General features: G+C 37.0%; 1 protein-coding gene across 1 annotated transcript in view; it reads right to left on the reverse strand.

The window, feature by feature from the left end:
* Window positions 1–15,731, reverse strand: part of LOC138064508 (guanine nucleotide-binding protein G(q) subunit alpha) — a 137,160-nt gene that overhangs the window by 77,011 nt on the left and 44,418 nt on the right. The window contains exon 2 of the mRNA XM_068927388.1: window positions 13,421–13,605. Coding sequence (XP_068783489.1) covers window positions 13,421–13,605 — 185 coding nt within the window. The remainder of the gene's footprint in view (window positions 1–13,420; window positions 13,606–15,731) is intronic.

Here is a 15,731-nt window from a genome sequence, read left to right on the forward strand (position 1 = left end):
TCTTGCGGATACTAGTCTGCTTTTCTTACTTCATCAGAGCTCATGGTGGTCTAATGACACCTCCATACACCTCCAAGACAAATACTGCACGGCACTGGAGGAAAGTGTGGTGACCCAGAGGTGGGAGTGGGCAGCATGGAGCTAAAACTTCAGCAGCTGGCCGTCTGAACCAGCTCCTTGCATGTAGAGCATGTATTTCTGTACACCGGCACAGTGGCTCAAGGCGCTGAGCCACACATACATGATTCCATGTGATTCACTTTTGCAATTGTACAGGTTCAAAGTAGTACGATTAATGCTTTGGCACAACAATGTTATAAAGGGAGGAAACAATTTTATTTCACGTAGAAGTGAAAAAGGAGGGGGGGGAAAGAGACAACTGTCATATTCAAATTCATTTCCTTGAAGTTTTGCGTCTTTAAACAACTGTAATGGGATTTTAATTGCTGTGGGATCAAATCCAAGATCCATATTCAGGTTCTTAGACACGCTGCACTGATGCACTTATTGGCAGCTATGCTAGCTATTGAAATTAAGTAAATTAAGCAAGTAAAACAAATCAAGGTGTTACTATAGATATATAGATTGAATTATCCAGAATTAAGAAGCACACTCAACACTCCTGGTAAAACTGGCTTTCTTGAGGCCACATAATGAGTCAGTGACAGAGAGAGGGATTGAATGCAGGATCCCTACAGCCCATCATAGCTCATTTACATTTACAAGAGGACCTGGCTCCAAAAAGATTTTCTAGCTCATGACAATTCGTGTGCTGGGCTAGCTACTTTCCATTCATTACTCTGCACTGTAAGTCAAACATGCAATTATTTTGGGACAGCTCATTTCAAAGGTGCTACTGCAACTGGGTAAGGGATACAAAGGCTGGGGCAGTGGACGCAGACACAGTCCAACGCTCTAGAATGGGGGGAGGAAAAGTGAAACATGAATAGTCTCTGGGTAACAGCTTCAAACACTTTTCCACCACTATTCTTCATTTTGAAGTATATGTATTAAAACTGCAGTACTACTCATTGGTCGCTAACAGCACTGGACTGCTGCTTAGCAAGACACTGTAAAAAACATGCAACACAGCACAGACTAACACTCAAAGTGGCAAGATTCCATCAAAACAGAAGAAACATTTTCAAGTGTGCAAGCCTGTCCTTTATTCTATAATTGGTTGTGCTGAGAAAAAAAAATTCTATGCAGCACAGAAGTAAATGCTTTGCTCAGTTACTGATTTTATTTATAAACTGTAACAGTGCTGGCACCAGTAACATATCATAACAGCAAAGATTTATCCTTGTTACTTTCATTACATTCATCTGCTGATGCACTGAGGCATAATTAGGAGATGGAGATGAATACAGATGTCTGAATTTTGGGTGTGGTAGGGTTCTGGTTAAGCACATTTTATTCAGCCTTTCAAAGTATCTATGAACTCCAGTCTCTGAGTCAAAATTACTTCATGGTAAAAGCATGCATTATATTTTTGCTTCTCATAAGAAGAGATACTGTACCTTCTTTACATATAGCTCATAGAAGGGATGCTTTGTACTTTGTGCAATACTGCCAATTATAGATCTAAACTTATGACACTGTTTTCTGTTTGTTTCCACAGTCATTTGGAGTACTTATTTTTAATAAGCACTGTATTAAAATTCTCTGGAACTCTGCAGCTGGTGTAACCCTCTCTGCAAAAAGGGTGTTTGGAAATGCTACTAAATCGTAGAGACTGTATTCCAAAGCCATGGAATGGCTACCATTCATGTTGTCCACCTATATGAAGCTCTGTCAAAGCATGAACCCATGTGACAAATTCCAAGATCCATACTGCTGGAGAAAATTAAGGCTCTCCTCAGAAACTCAGGTTTCAAAAATACTAAATGTTCAAAAGGAATACAGGAGCCAGGAAAAAAGTAGCAGTCTAACAGCTCTTATTTTACTCATCTTACACTCAAAACACAGCAAAATACAACTGCACAGGACCAGATATGGAGAATACCCAAGGCAAAGGACAAAAAAAAAAATTCAACAAAAAACACCCCAAACAAACAAACACACACCCTAACACAACGAAAGACATCTAATTGCCAAATCTAGTATGGTTAAAAAAAAAAAGTGTTAAGGGATAAAACTTATTTGGCACCCTGCTGAGAAATAACTATGTCATGTTCAAAGGATAATGTCATAAGGAACCATGTAAACACTGGAGAAGCATTACTAACAAAACTGTCTTCAGGGATTAACCTCTACCTTGAAAGTAGGTTGTTAACAATTCAACCTACATCTCAGTTCTATCATTCCCTTTGTACCAATACACACATTTCCACCAAACCCTTTCCAAAGCATATTTATTTAAATTTCTTTTCACTGGGATAGCTTCATATGAGAAATCTAATTTCCATTCCTTTCCCAAGAGGAAAGAAACCCTACAATCTAATTCTCATGTAGTTCAGCCCAGTAATGCAGGACACAATGAAAAATTATATTACAGTGCTGAACAGTCACAAATTGATTCCATATTATGTTGACAAGGCTTCTGTAGACAGTGTCTGTTTCAGCACACCCAGATAGTTATAACATCAGCTTGGCAAGCATTCACAAAAGGCTGTTTTCTACTGCATATCCTAGTCAATAGATGATAGAAATTAAAGAAAAAAAAACCACTACTGCATCGCAGAAAGGCTTCCCAGTGCAAATTAAGAAAGTAGTTCTCTGATCGGGACTGATTTCAATGAAGAATATTAAAAATATCGTTGCTGCAGTGCTCTTATTTGTCAGATGGCTAAAACACCACCAACTTTGCTGATTCACATAGTATTATCAAAAACGAGTACACAGGAAACTGTGCAGGAAGACCACAAAAGACGACGAGCGTCCAAAAAGGGACAGATAGGCAGAGACATAAGAGCAGAACACACATACACCACTGGAATCAGGAAACGACAGAGCTAGCTAGCCAGCAACTGCTTCTCTCAGTGCTTAAAACTGCATCTGAAAAATCAACTTCTTTAAATTGCAAATTTATTTTCTGAGACAGAGATAAGGAAAAACACTTTAATTTTTCAGGGGAGGGAGTTGCTGTTGCAAATATTTTGCAATGGCAATGCAATGAATGACTACCCCACTCTGGCCAGGGCAGTCAGGGCATGTCATTTATCATATAAGAAGGACGTGAGGTACAAGGCTATAGAGCCAAGCCCTTCTCTGACTACAATGGTTTTATTTCTAAATGTTGCCTTGCCAAAGGACCTCTTGTTTGAAACAAGGCCTTTTACAATTAGTCTAATGGTAAGACCACAAGATTTGTTTTTCTGATCAGTGGCACTACAACTACCCATAGATGAAGTTCAAAAAATTCCAAGACTCTGCCTGGAAAAAGGGCTGTTAAACATTTAGATTCCTCTCCGAGAGCTGGCAGACTTGGTTCACAAGCAGTGAATCAACTATACAAAACACAGGATCATTACACAAACCGAGAAGCAACATGCTTCTACAACTAAGAGCTCACACAAGTAGACATATTGCCTCCAAATCTCACAATGGTCCTTAGAAACTACCTGTTGGCTCTATATTCACCCTTGCCCAAATCCCTCATTTAGTCTCTTTGTGCAACAGACTCCTTTGCAGCCCCTGAAAAAGAATCTGTTCATGTATTCCTTACTTTCCTCATGCGGAGCCTTAAATGCCTTCCCCAGAGAGCATATTTGCATGCCTAGATAAGTAACTCCAACTTTCTCTTCTATAAAATTCCATTTTATACTCTGTACAATGCCCTGTATTTCAGTGACTCTTTCTATCTTTTAGAGATGTCTCAGTTCAGTACTGATGGCACCTACCTTATTACCACTGAACCAGTTAACTTCTCTTAGCTACAGAAGAACTGTTTTTACAAGCTGGATACGAAGTGCCAGGTGGTAGAAAGAAAAAAAAAAAATCCAGCTTTTTTAAAAGAGAGAATAAATGCTAGAGTTTTCTTTCCTGCACGTGTAAATTTAAAGGTCCACAAAATATTTTTGAAAAATGTCACATTTCACTCTTCCTATGCCCTTATTTTTATTTGCAGACTACTGACCAGAAGAGAATTTATAATATCCAGTATACTTTTGCACTGTTTTGAGTGATTTCATTTTCAACCCTTTATTCTACTGTTTTAACTTTTCAAAGGTCAAGGCAGTATCAAAAAGTTCCAGAGTGAAAGAGAAAGAAAAGGAGGGAAAGAACCAAAGAAAACCCAGAAAGTTCTGGTTTCATAGAAAAAAAGGAATGAAAGTCATATTGCAAAAGACTTCAGCTTTCAAAAGTCCTTTTTCAATCCAAAGTTTTAATGAAATCAGCTTTAAAAGAAATGCATAGGGCCATTAATGGAAATATACAAAAATGTATACCAAAACTTTTTCAAAATAAACAAAAGATATTCCATCCCAGCACACATGCATGTACACACACATACAACTTTATCTGATTACACAGTTTTGTCAATGACATTAAAAAAACAAAACACAACACAACATGTTCCAGAAGCTTAAAATTACACAAGAATCATCCTATTTGGTTGTGACATGGGCCTTTAAGAAGTAAGTTTAGCTTTCAGATGCTGGTGCGATGGATTACTCTGGCCTCACAGTTTTATTATCAAATGATATATGAACATATGATGTTATGGCTTAGACACAGAAATGGAACATTTCATGGAATATCACCATGATTCCTACCCTTAATAATCATCAGTGACCATAAAAAATATCCTTCCAATCCAAACTAAATATTTTCATTTCCTGAAAAAGTGGATTAACAACTGATATTACATTTGCATCTACACTCAGCAATTGTGGATTAAACTGCAGAAAAGTTCTGTTATGTCAGAACACCTGTTAAAATACTCAAATGGGGCACAAAATCCTGTTTCTACACAATTGCAAGTTGCCAGCATAGCCTGAGAGATTACTTTGCGAACCCTGCAGGTGTAAAAGCTATTAGATGTCTGTTTAGTACTCAGCAGATTCTTGCAGATCTTTTAAACGATCCTTGAAGGAGTCTTCAATTGGTGCTACCATGTTTCTCCAATTTCAAGCACCTATTTGAGCAGGAGCAGCAGTAAAAAGAATAAATTACTGGACTACCTCAAAAATAATTGCAATTGAATAAACAGACACTAAAACAGGCACGCACATGCAAAAGTCTAATTTCCACTTTGTATTAAACCTCTTTATCTTTACATTTTACAATTGTAAAATCACATAGTGCAGCCCTACAGATTATGGGGTCAGAAGAACATGGCTGCAGTCAGACTTTCCAAGGTCAAGATAGTCAAGAAAAATATAACCAAAATTAAAGTCTAATATTAATAATTTTGATCTCAGTATTTTAGCTTATTTGGATAAACAAAACTACAAACATCAAAAAGGCCATAAAGTGATGCAACGGGCACCACAAAGACCACCATGGGATTCGCCAGGTTATACAGTCACTGTGTTAATAGTTCTTGCCCATCATGTCCCCCTGCTTTCTCCACCCAGCATATGGGTGTACCGGAGTTTGGAAGGGAAGCAGGTGTGCCCAAGGCCTTTTTATGCTCCAGTAATAGACACTTACATTTTCATCCAGCCTGCACAAGTGGCAGCACCTGGTTCACTATTCCAAAAAATATCCGGACAAAGACCAGAGGGAAGATGCAAAGAACATCTTCATGCACCAAAAGCACTTATTTATCTAGTCATATAGCCAACAATACAGACAGCATATGTTCTCAAACCAACGGTCGTATCTTTAAATAAATAAATAAATAAATCTATAAAAATACAGCAACATCTTCAAATAATCTACTTGGCACATAATTCATGTTTTGAAAGTTTTCTAGAAACACTCCAAACTTGCAAAACATGTACACGCAATTTATTATTACACTGTATCTACGAATTAGCTTAACTCATTAAGGAGACAAATTTTAATTCTGCCTTATACATGAAGAAAAATGAAAAGTCATGAACCTGAAACAATCTTTATTAGTGTGAAGAAGCCTGAACTGTAACAGCTTTTCCAAAGTATTACTTGCCCAGGCCAATGCATGCACCTCATGAACTCTCATGGATGACAGCGGCTAAGGAAATCAAGAGTCACATGAGAATTAGTGAAGCATAGGAAGAGATTAAAAGCAGCTCTCTGACCCTGCTACCCTTTAAACCTGATACTAAACTCTGTTTTGTCAGATCCAAGACTGTTCACAGAAATGACTTGCTCATAACAAATGATTTTCCTACTTACTCAGTATCTTAGTTCTGCCACAATATAACCTACAGAAACCAGTCAAGAGGATTTGATATGTACCTTTTTTGCCAAAGCTGAAGCATGCTTTGATTCGGGAAAGAAGGTTGCCAAAAGGAAATTCAAGTATAACACCAATCATGTCACGCTTGGACTTCCCTTTGCCAGTCTCATCTTCCAGAACAAAAACACTACAACTTGGTCTCATGCCTCACCTTTACGTAGTCACTTAAAGTTACATTAAAGTGAACACAGAATCTAAGAGTGGAGGTACATGGGTCCACACTCTGAAAACAGGTAGACATGTGATCGGACTCATTGCTTTGGACTTTGAAGTGTGAATATATAATCAGCTCTAATGTGCAGACTTTATACATTGTGATCTGCGAGTAAAAACACAAGACAGCTTTCAAGAAAGTAACTGCGTGTTACAGAATAAAAGTAACTGTGTGAATACTTCTATAAGATGATATGTCCCATTATAAAAACAAAACAATAATAATATAAAATAATCTCACTTACAAAATATAAATATATAAATTTGTACACACACACACAACTCCTTTGCTTAACATTTGCTTATTTTCCAAACCGAAGCTGAACTGTATAATAAGAGGAAGCTTTTTCGCATCTCAGACACTATGAGTTTTACCAAATAGGAAGTGCAAAGTAAAAAAGAGAGAATGACAAAATCTTCAGAAAAAAACGGTCCGTTTCAGCTGAAGATTTCTTAACACATTGACAAGGTCTGCCTAAAATAAGATTTACTGCAGTTTGTAGAAATGAACGATGAAGATACGAGATTTGAAGAATTTTTAGTAATTTTACATAGTATAAATGGAACCAGTTGAATTTTTTTTTTTTAGAGTTTCACAGATAAGGTGAAGTTATTTCAAAAATAATCGCTGGATAATCTAAACATATCTCTAGTATTAATGAAGGAAGCTACTACTGTTAAAACATTTTACTCTATTAAAATATATGTAGTTATTTTCATAAAAATATTTCATATATTTTATATATATTTATATACCATTAGTTTTACACAAGTTTCTTGTTAACAAAGTCAGATATCAGAATCATTCCAACAGTACAAAAACTCGCTCATTACCTTAAAATAAACTCCAAACCTGTATTATTAAATGTTGCCCTGAGAGTTTTCCATGTTCTTATTGTCAGAGAGTATACCCACATGGATGTCTCCATTCGGACAACACATTGCATTCTCTAAGCAAAATAACTATGCAATAAACATATCTGAAGTAAAATAGAAAGAATAGTTATAGAAGAGAAACAAAAAATGCTGAAAGTCTGCTTTCTTAAGGTTATGGTCCTTTAACTCCGGTATGAACAGTCATTAAATAGGAATCTGTCAGTAAGCAGTATCACCACCCTTTTGCCACACTAGCAGCAGCACTGAAATGGTGAAATTGGAAAGATAAAACACGGACATCACATCCCACGTGTGTGCTTTTGTATACACTTATCACTTCCCATTAGCAAAGGGCAATTAATCACTTATAAATTTATATTTAAAAAAATATAAAGAGCTTCTCTTAAAATATAAAAGGAAGAAGGAAGGAATCTTACTGTACTGCAAAAAGAGTAGCTAACATTGACTTTTCAAATGTATGTCTACAGTATCCTGTAGTTGGCATACTTATTCCATATCCTAGGTCCTAATCCTCTCAAAATTAATTGTAAGTACACATATAAGTCTAAACATGTAACCAATTCATTGAATTTTTGGGGCTTGCAGATGTTCTAAAATGTAAACATTTTAAGTTTGCAGAACTGAAGGCTAAGACAGTCTCCTCATTTAAATACATGAAATCACCTATAATTTTACTGGGAAGGAGAAGAATGTTTATTTGTACATCTGCACGTTTATTTCTAAGAAACGTATTTTCAGCTCATCACGGGTACACACAACCCTCTTAGTCTATTTTACCTCTGATACATGGTCATTTTTCCTACCTTTGGAAAAGTACCCAAAACTCACTTCTGTTGAGATAAATTATGAAACAGTTAAGCAGAACGTACAGGGGAAGCAAGAAATTTTCGAATTCATTGGAGTCAAATTCAGGAGGCCTCTGCTCTAACCAAAGGGCAAACAAACGAGGGGAGAAAAGCAAACTGCTAAAAGGTGGCCAGGATGCAAGTCACTATACAGATAAAAGATCATTTTTTTTAAACTTCATTCACATATAAAGAAGAAGGAAAACAGCAGAGAGTACGTTAAGTAGTTGAGGTTTGGATGAGGTCACAGACTCATAAGACTGGAGAGAGAAGATGCCAGGGAGAAAGGCATGAGAGGGCATGAGAGGAATAAGTGACTGACAGGTAAATACTGTTAAAAAGAGGAGAAAACCAGCTGGGGAGGGAGTGAGAACTAGTCTTTATCAACACTCTCTGTGAAGCACTGAGGAAGAAATTGTTCATGGTTTTACTGGAGCCCCTAAACCTCACTGTATGAATGCCCTCAGGGGAGGAGATGTAAAGCTGTTGGGGAGCCAATGTTTACCTCACATCAAGGCTCCTGAAAAAAAAAATTAGATTCAGATAAAGGAAATGAAGACACATTGTTAACTGATTAGGATATTTTAAATCTTACTATACTCTCTTCCATGTTGGCTGGCTTTTAGGTAGTCTGTTTCTTGCCAAAAAATTGCGTCAGGAGCGTCACGGTATTAGCAGCATTTAACTGTCTGCACAGCTTCTATTTATTGGATAATTTGTCTTTATTTTTGGCTGCGCGGAGAAGGACATTTGAGAGTACCAGGATATGCTGAATGCTAACTAACATTATTAGCATAAATCCCCTTTTCCTGCAAACTGCTTTTAAACTCTCTGCTTCAGGTTTGAGACACTGAAGAATACTGCTTTGTGCAGCTGGCACAGTTTGGGTTTCTCCATCTGCTTGAAGAGTCACTTTATTATATGTGTTCCAAACCAATAGCTGTTCTTCAGCATTTCATTTCAACATCCCAAGAATATCATTCTTTACACACACACACACAAAATCCCACACCTTCTGCATCATCGGAAAATCAGAGAACTTCGCACAGTTTGCACACAGCTGCTCAGGATTCAATCCTTCACACTCCTTGCAGATCAAGTGAGGTGTACAAGCTAGGCTTTTTCCTAACATACATTTGTTCGATATCAAATTTCATAAGGGAGGTCTAGGAAGTTTAAGACTCCTGTTTGTTTACTTAAGAATTTATGTCATCTGACATCCCTACCAGCTGCTGATGTCTTACTATTGTCTGTATTTTTTTTTTTTTGCATGTTACCCTGGACTAAGAAGAAAGAAGCTATCAGTGACGTAAACTCAGCCTTGAAGATAACGTCAGTAAGACTGCGGACTTCAAAAGCATTTCCCACACCTCCTTATATCCATTTTAAAACACTCCCTATAGGGAATAGGCAGAAATAAGGAAATGACTTCTACATGGAACCACTCTATGAAGCTTAGAGCAAACTTCTTGGCCTACAGTAAGACTTGATTTTAAGTTTTTAGCCTCTTGAACAACTTTCTTGCAGCCTGTTCTGTTACTATGTTGCTCACATTAGGTAACGTGTCACGAGTAGTTAAGAAGTCTCAGGAATTTACAGACATGAGATTCAAGTAAAATTTCCTGCCTGTTAATCACCACTGAGTGACATCTTCTTGGGTAGTACCTCTGTAGGAAGAGGCAACTTATCTTCTGGAAACTGCATTGAAAGGAACAGTAACTATGATGGTAGTTGTCTGCTATAGTAGCAATTTGTTTCATAGAATTGCTGTAACAAAAGCAGAGAAAAAAAAAAAAGCTGTCCAAGTATACTACCCACCTTCAGCAATATTAGATACGTAAAAATAGATAAAAAAAAAAAAAAAGATAGATAAAAAAGAAGAAATGGAGACACAATGGCTTCTAAGCCACTCTAAAAAGATTTTTCTTAAACGTGTATCTATAATTTAGATTTTTTAAATGTGAATTTGAATGTCTACGCTTGCCCTGAGTTACTACTGTACACCCACAAAAATTCTGCAAAGACTGGTAATTTTTAAAATTGCTTATGCACATTTCTTTATGAAACTAATGCTTTTCTGTATTTGATGAAATGCTTCTCACTCTAAAACTCAAGGTGCATATAAAGACTTCACAATTGCTAGTTAAAAAGTAAGTAATGAAACACAGTAACATTTACCCAAAAGGAAACTAAAACCCAACGCATAAGCCAGCATTTCCTATGACAGACAAATTCCTAAGAGAAGAGATCATGCTGACCCATTATCTTAAACCTCAGTAGAGCTCTTATTTTGCAGTTTAACAAGAGAAATGTCTTGCCTGATGCAATGCCCTGCCATCAAGGCATTAAAATTTAAACATCAGTATCTACCTTTCTCAATTGACTTTCACCAGCCTGATAATAAATCTTTCAAAGAGCCTAGATTATTATAACATAGGATCACGCGTTTCAGACTCTGCCTCTTTAGATATATTGGTGTGTATGAAGCTGACACAACTATGGAAGAACTGCACTAATGCATATGCTCCAACTTGCCTAACTTAAAACTTGCCTCTGCCTAGGTCGACTGCATTAAAACAATCCGGTCTAGATGTCGTTGTGATGTTTTTACACCATACAAAGTTTCCAACGGCCAGCTTAACCGAACTTTTGACAAGAAAACACTTCAAATTCCAGAAGTATTCAGAGATTAAAAATACCTCAGTTTCAGTGATTCTTTACCACAGTTAAGAACACTGCTACAGTAAGATAAAAACATTTCTACTGTGACATGAAGGCTTTGATAAAAAATGGACACTTTACCATCATTTCTTTAGCCAAAGCACATCAATATCAGCTTCAGCTGTAGTTTTCTAAACTATTGTGCAAAACAAGTACTGTGCTAAAAATACGCTGTTACTCAATCTTTGAGATATTCTCTCCAGAGATAGGATTTCCTGATAGGAGATTCAAATTAATAGGAAGTGCCCTTCCTGTGTTTTCTAGGCTGCTAGCCTAATGAGTTTGTTTTTAACAGACTGAAAAAGAGAGTTTACCGCTTTAAAGCGACCTTGTATACAAAGCATGAAAGTAGTCTTCAGCAGTTTGGCATGACTTTATAGCAAGTTTGATTTCTCTCTACCTCCAGATGGAATTTTTAAAGGAATTGTGTCCAGAACCTATCATTCAGCGCGTTTTACTTTATTCCACAGGTATCCCTATTAAAACTGATGTGAACGCTTGCGAAATAGCTGAGTGCAAGGATAAACTCTCAGGAAAGTTATTCCTGCACAGAGAAAGTGAACAGCTCTAACTGGAAGGGCTTGGCCACGTGTATACAGCTATGCTGCATCTTACTAATTGGCTTCAACCGCATAAAAACATTCTGTATAAATTCAGTTCTCAGAATTTGAATAGTTACTGTAGAATATATACTTCGTAGTACAAAACAAGTAAGAAATTCCTGATTTATAATTAGGACTTCCAGATACTGCAGCAAAATAACAGTCAATACCAATTTTGAAGAAAAACGTGTGCTTCACAATTAACCAGTTTTTCAAGTATGGTTAAGAAACTGACTGCTCTATGTACAGCAAAAACATGGAGCTAGCACGCTGAAATACACATATAAATGTAATTAAAAAAAAATTATTTGATTTTTATTTCTGACGGACAAAGGGAAATCAGACAGCTCCAACATTCAGTCATACTAGGAAGTTCAGTTCAACATTCTCTTTTACTGTTTAAGACAAGTTTTTCTAACTTCTTTAATGTCCTTAAAAAAAGAAAAAAGAAAAAAGAAAAACTAAGAACACCCCAACACCCCCACATTAAAGACGGTTAAAAATATGGATGTTGACAGCAGGATCTGCCTAACTTCCCACTGCATAAACCGAGGTTCAGGCAAGATTCTTTGGTTACTGCACCATTATGTCACCAACAAAGTGACGATCAGCTGCAGTGACTTTGGCAGAGCTGAATGGAAAAACGAAGCGTCTTTTACCCGGTAATAAGCTTCACCTTTCCTACTTCTAAATAAGATACCTTAAAACATGTACTGCAGTTCAATTTGAATCATTAAACTTCATAGCTTTAAGCACAAAAGACTTCTATCCTAACACTAATTTATTTCATCCTCTTTTCCCTCGCTAATGGAAGCCAATTTCTTTAATTTAAATTTCCCTGCTCTTTGATAGTTTCTGGCATTTAAACAAATACTAGAATAAAAGTAAGCAATCCAGCAGAGTAAGTACAATTTACAGCCAAGATTACTAAAAAAAAAAAAAATTAAATTTCCTTTCACAAGATTCAAGGAAACGTGAACCTTCCACTCACAAGAGAACTTAACCTCTCTCTCTGACATAGCTACTGATATTGAGTCAACAGCAAAAATGAGGACTGTTCTCAAAGACATACCACTCTCATGGCAAGGAGTGAGATATATAGCTGTGTAATTCTGTGCTTTCCCATGCAATAAACCTCCCTTCTATTTAAGTACATTTAAGCATTTCACTCTCTTTCATGTAATGCTTAAAATATTTCACTTATCTTTCTTTAAAGAAGCAAATATGAAAACAAATTGGAAAGAAGTCAGGCTAGTCACAGATAAACTTTAAAAATGCTTTCAACGTATTTTCCTCCTTCTAAATTTCAGTGATGTCAGCAGTCTCAAATTAATTTGCTTGTCCTCAGGCACTGTGTCAAATTCTATTTCATAATACTCACACACAAGCAGATGCCCCACCTATTTTTCTATTAATTTGAACTTCTTCCCAAGTAATGTTGATGGCAAACCTTAAGCAGTACTGGTAAAGAACACAAGAATGGTTTAACTGTGCTCTGGCCACAACATGGGCTGGGAGGAAAGGAAAAGAGATGACTAAAGCCATAGGCAAACACCAGCCTGCCCTTAACTTTCTCCCCTTGACAAATGCCCCAGACATCTTGTTAAGAGGAACTCTCTCGTCTCCTCTGTTTTGTCAGGGCAGGGCAAAGGGCAGAAAGCTACACGCAGAAGCTGGAAGAAGCTATTTTCTTCTAAACTTTAAGCACAGTATAAGTTATATGCCGTGTAAAGTTTTTAGAGACCCTCCGTACATTTCCTACAGATACGAAGAGGAAGAGTTTCAGCTATGGAAATAAATAAAAATCTCACCTTATTGTGTTCATACTTGTATGGGATTTTGAGGGTATCCATGGCTCTGATCATGGCCTGCATTGCTGTAAATATATTCTGATACACCAGTTTTGTAAAGCCCCTTTTATCTTCATCAGAGTAACCTGATCCATGAATGATTCTCATCTGTTTGATGAACGTGCTTTTGCCACTCTCTCCTGTGCCTGCAAGACAAGTAAGAAGGATACACTTCAGTCACTGGACAAACATGACTTTCCTGCACAAAGCAGACAGCTTGTTCAGCGCGAGGCAGAACAGTGTCATGTGCTTACGCTGTTTGCATGGTAACTACAAGGACCAGCTCCATATCAAATCAGCAGTAATATATAGCAACAATCGAACCAACATTGAATTAAAATGTGCATTTTGAAGATCAAATAGCAAAAGAAAAAGGATAGTAATGAGAAAATAATTAAACTAGTAACTAAAACAAAAAGCACACTCCAAAATATTTAAAGTGTACCACTGCATATTGAAAGTTATAAGCATAAATTTCCATTTCTGAAGAGAAAATTCTCAACATCTAACTTTTGGAATTATTATCACAAAAATTCAGAAAGTTATATGTAAAAATAATTATCTCAGTTGGCCAACTTTCAGGACATTATGATAGGCAGCACTATAAAACCCATAGATAACTTTGTTTAAAAAAAAGGGGGGGGGGGGAGCAGTATAACAATTACAGCTCTGCAAACTTTACCCTCCAAAGAATGAAATTAGCCGTAATTAAAATCTGGCTCACATTTGTTAATGGGAAGCCATTCCTTCCTTGAGATTTCTTTGTGTCTATGTGCGTTAGACAAAGCACAAACGGCTAACACTTTTCAATGAACTTCTTGAATATTTGTCAATTTAAAGTTAAGATCTACTTGCTGGAAATTTCACGCAGGACTATCACCAAATGTTTTTCCTTTGCCCCAGCTCAGTGAGCCCATGCTCTGTGATTAGAAGGGCTTATCTAATTATTATGTTTTCTTATAGGCAGGAGTTGAAATCTCGAAGGAACAGTTGCACAGCCATACGAACACTTGCATGTTCACCTAGCTTCTTAGCTCTCCAAGAAACGCAATACATTCACCTGGGTGCACTGTTCAGTGCCATGCTTCTCAGCCTTTCAGCCCAGATCCTACTTTTATCATTTTTACAAAGCTTTTACGCCTCATGCCATAATACTTATCTTCCAAGACAAAGGGAGCCTTATGCCTTACATGGTGTTTTAGATGTCTCATCACAGAAGTGTATTTCACAAGCAGAGCAATAAAAGGTTAGAGCGTGAAGCTGCGTTGGCAACCCCTAAGTATTTGTGAGGTAGCACGCACTGCAAAAATCCTACCTGGAAGCCTCTGAAAGCTTCCGCCATTTACCAAGGATTTCATTCTGAAACCTTCAGCCCCTTCTCCCTCATGTATAAAACAAACTTCCAAACTTCCTTACCTACACCCTTCCAGAAAACCAAGTACAGTGTTACATGTAGACCTATTTTACTTCCCCTATGCAGGACACAAACAATTGTTTTTGTAATTAAAAAGAACCTTCTCCAAAGTTGTAAAGTTAGATGGAGACTGTGGCTTCTCTCGGCCCCTCAGCCTGTGCTGCAGTCAAGAGGGGCACTGACTGCCTGGACCATCTCTGTAGGGCGCTGCAAGACCCCACACAAGTCTTCCCTCTGCAGCCTGATAACTCTGCATTATCGAAAGAGGTGATATGTTCAGGCAATCACCTGTTCAGGCAATCACCTTTTATTCAGAAAAGGTGATATGTTACGGGCAATACTTAGTCCTGCATCAGTGTTAAGTTTGTATCTTCCAATTCATCCGAGCTACAGGTGAGATCTTTGTACTTCTAGAATCTACCAGAGAGGAGCGAACATGACTTTTCTTGAGAGCTTATAAAATTACAGACCTACACAAAATAGAACTGTTATTTACTGAAAAACGCTTCTGGCTACCCTCAGATGATCTCAGTTTTTCTGAAACCTACACGATGTACATGTGGCATTATATATGAAGTGAAATAAAGAACCATACCAAACATTTTTTAATAATTCTGTAATATTTTCCATTTTTCCCTGTAAGATATGTCATATAGTTAATATGAATATGTTCAACATGAACACGTAAGGCACAGAATTTATATAGTAAAAAATTAACTCTTATCAGCAGTTCTGCTCCAATTAATGCATAAGAAAATCATTTGCATCAAACATCTCTAAATCATTTGAATACAAAGTGACTTCCATTTTTGGTCAATGTGATGCTTCTTCAAGAGGAAACCCAAATTCCCTCAAAAT

This window comes from Struthio camelus, chromosome Z (genome assembly GCF_040807025.1).
Source record: "Struthio camelus isolate bStrCam1 chromosome Z, bStrCam1.hap1, whole genome shotgun sequence".
In the NCBI taxonomy this organism is placed as follows: Eukaryota; Metazoa; Chordata; class Aves; order Struthioniformes; family Struthionidae; genus Struthio; species Struthio camelus.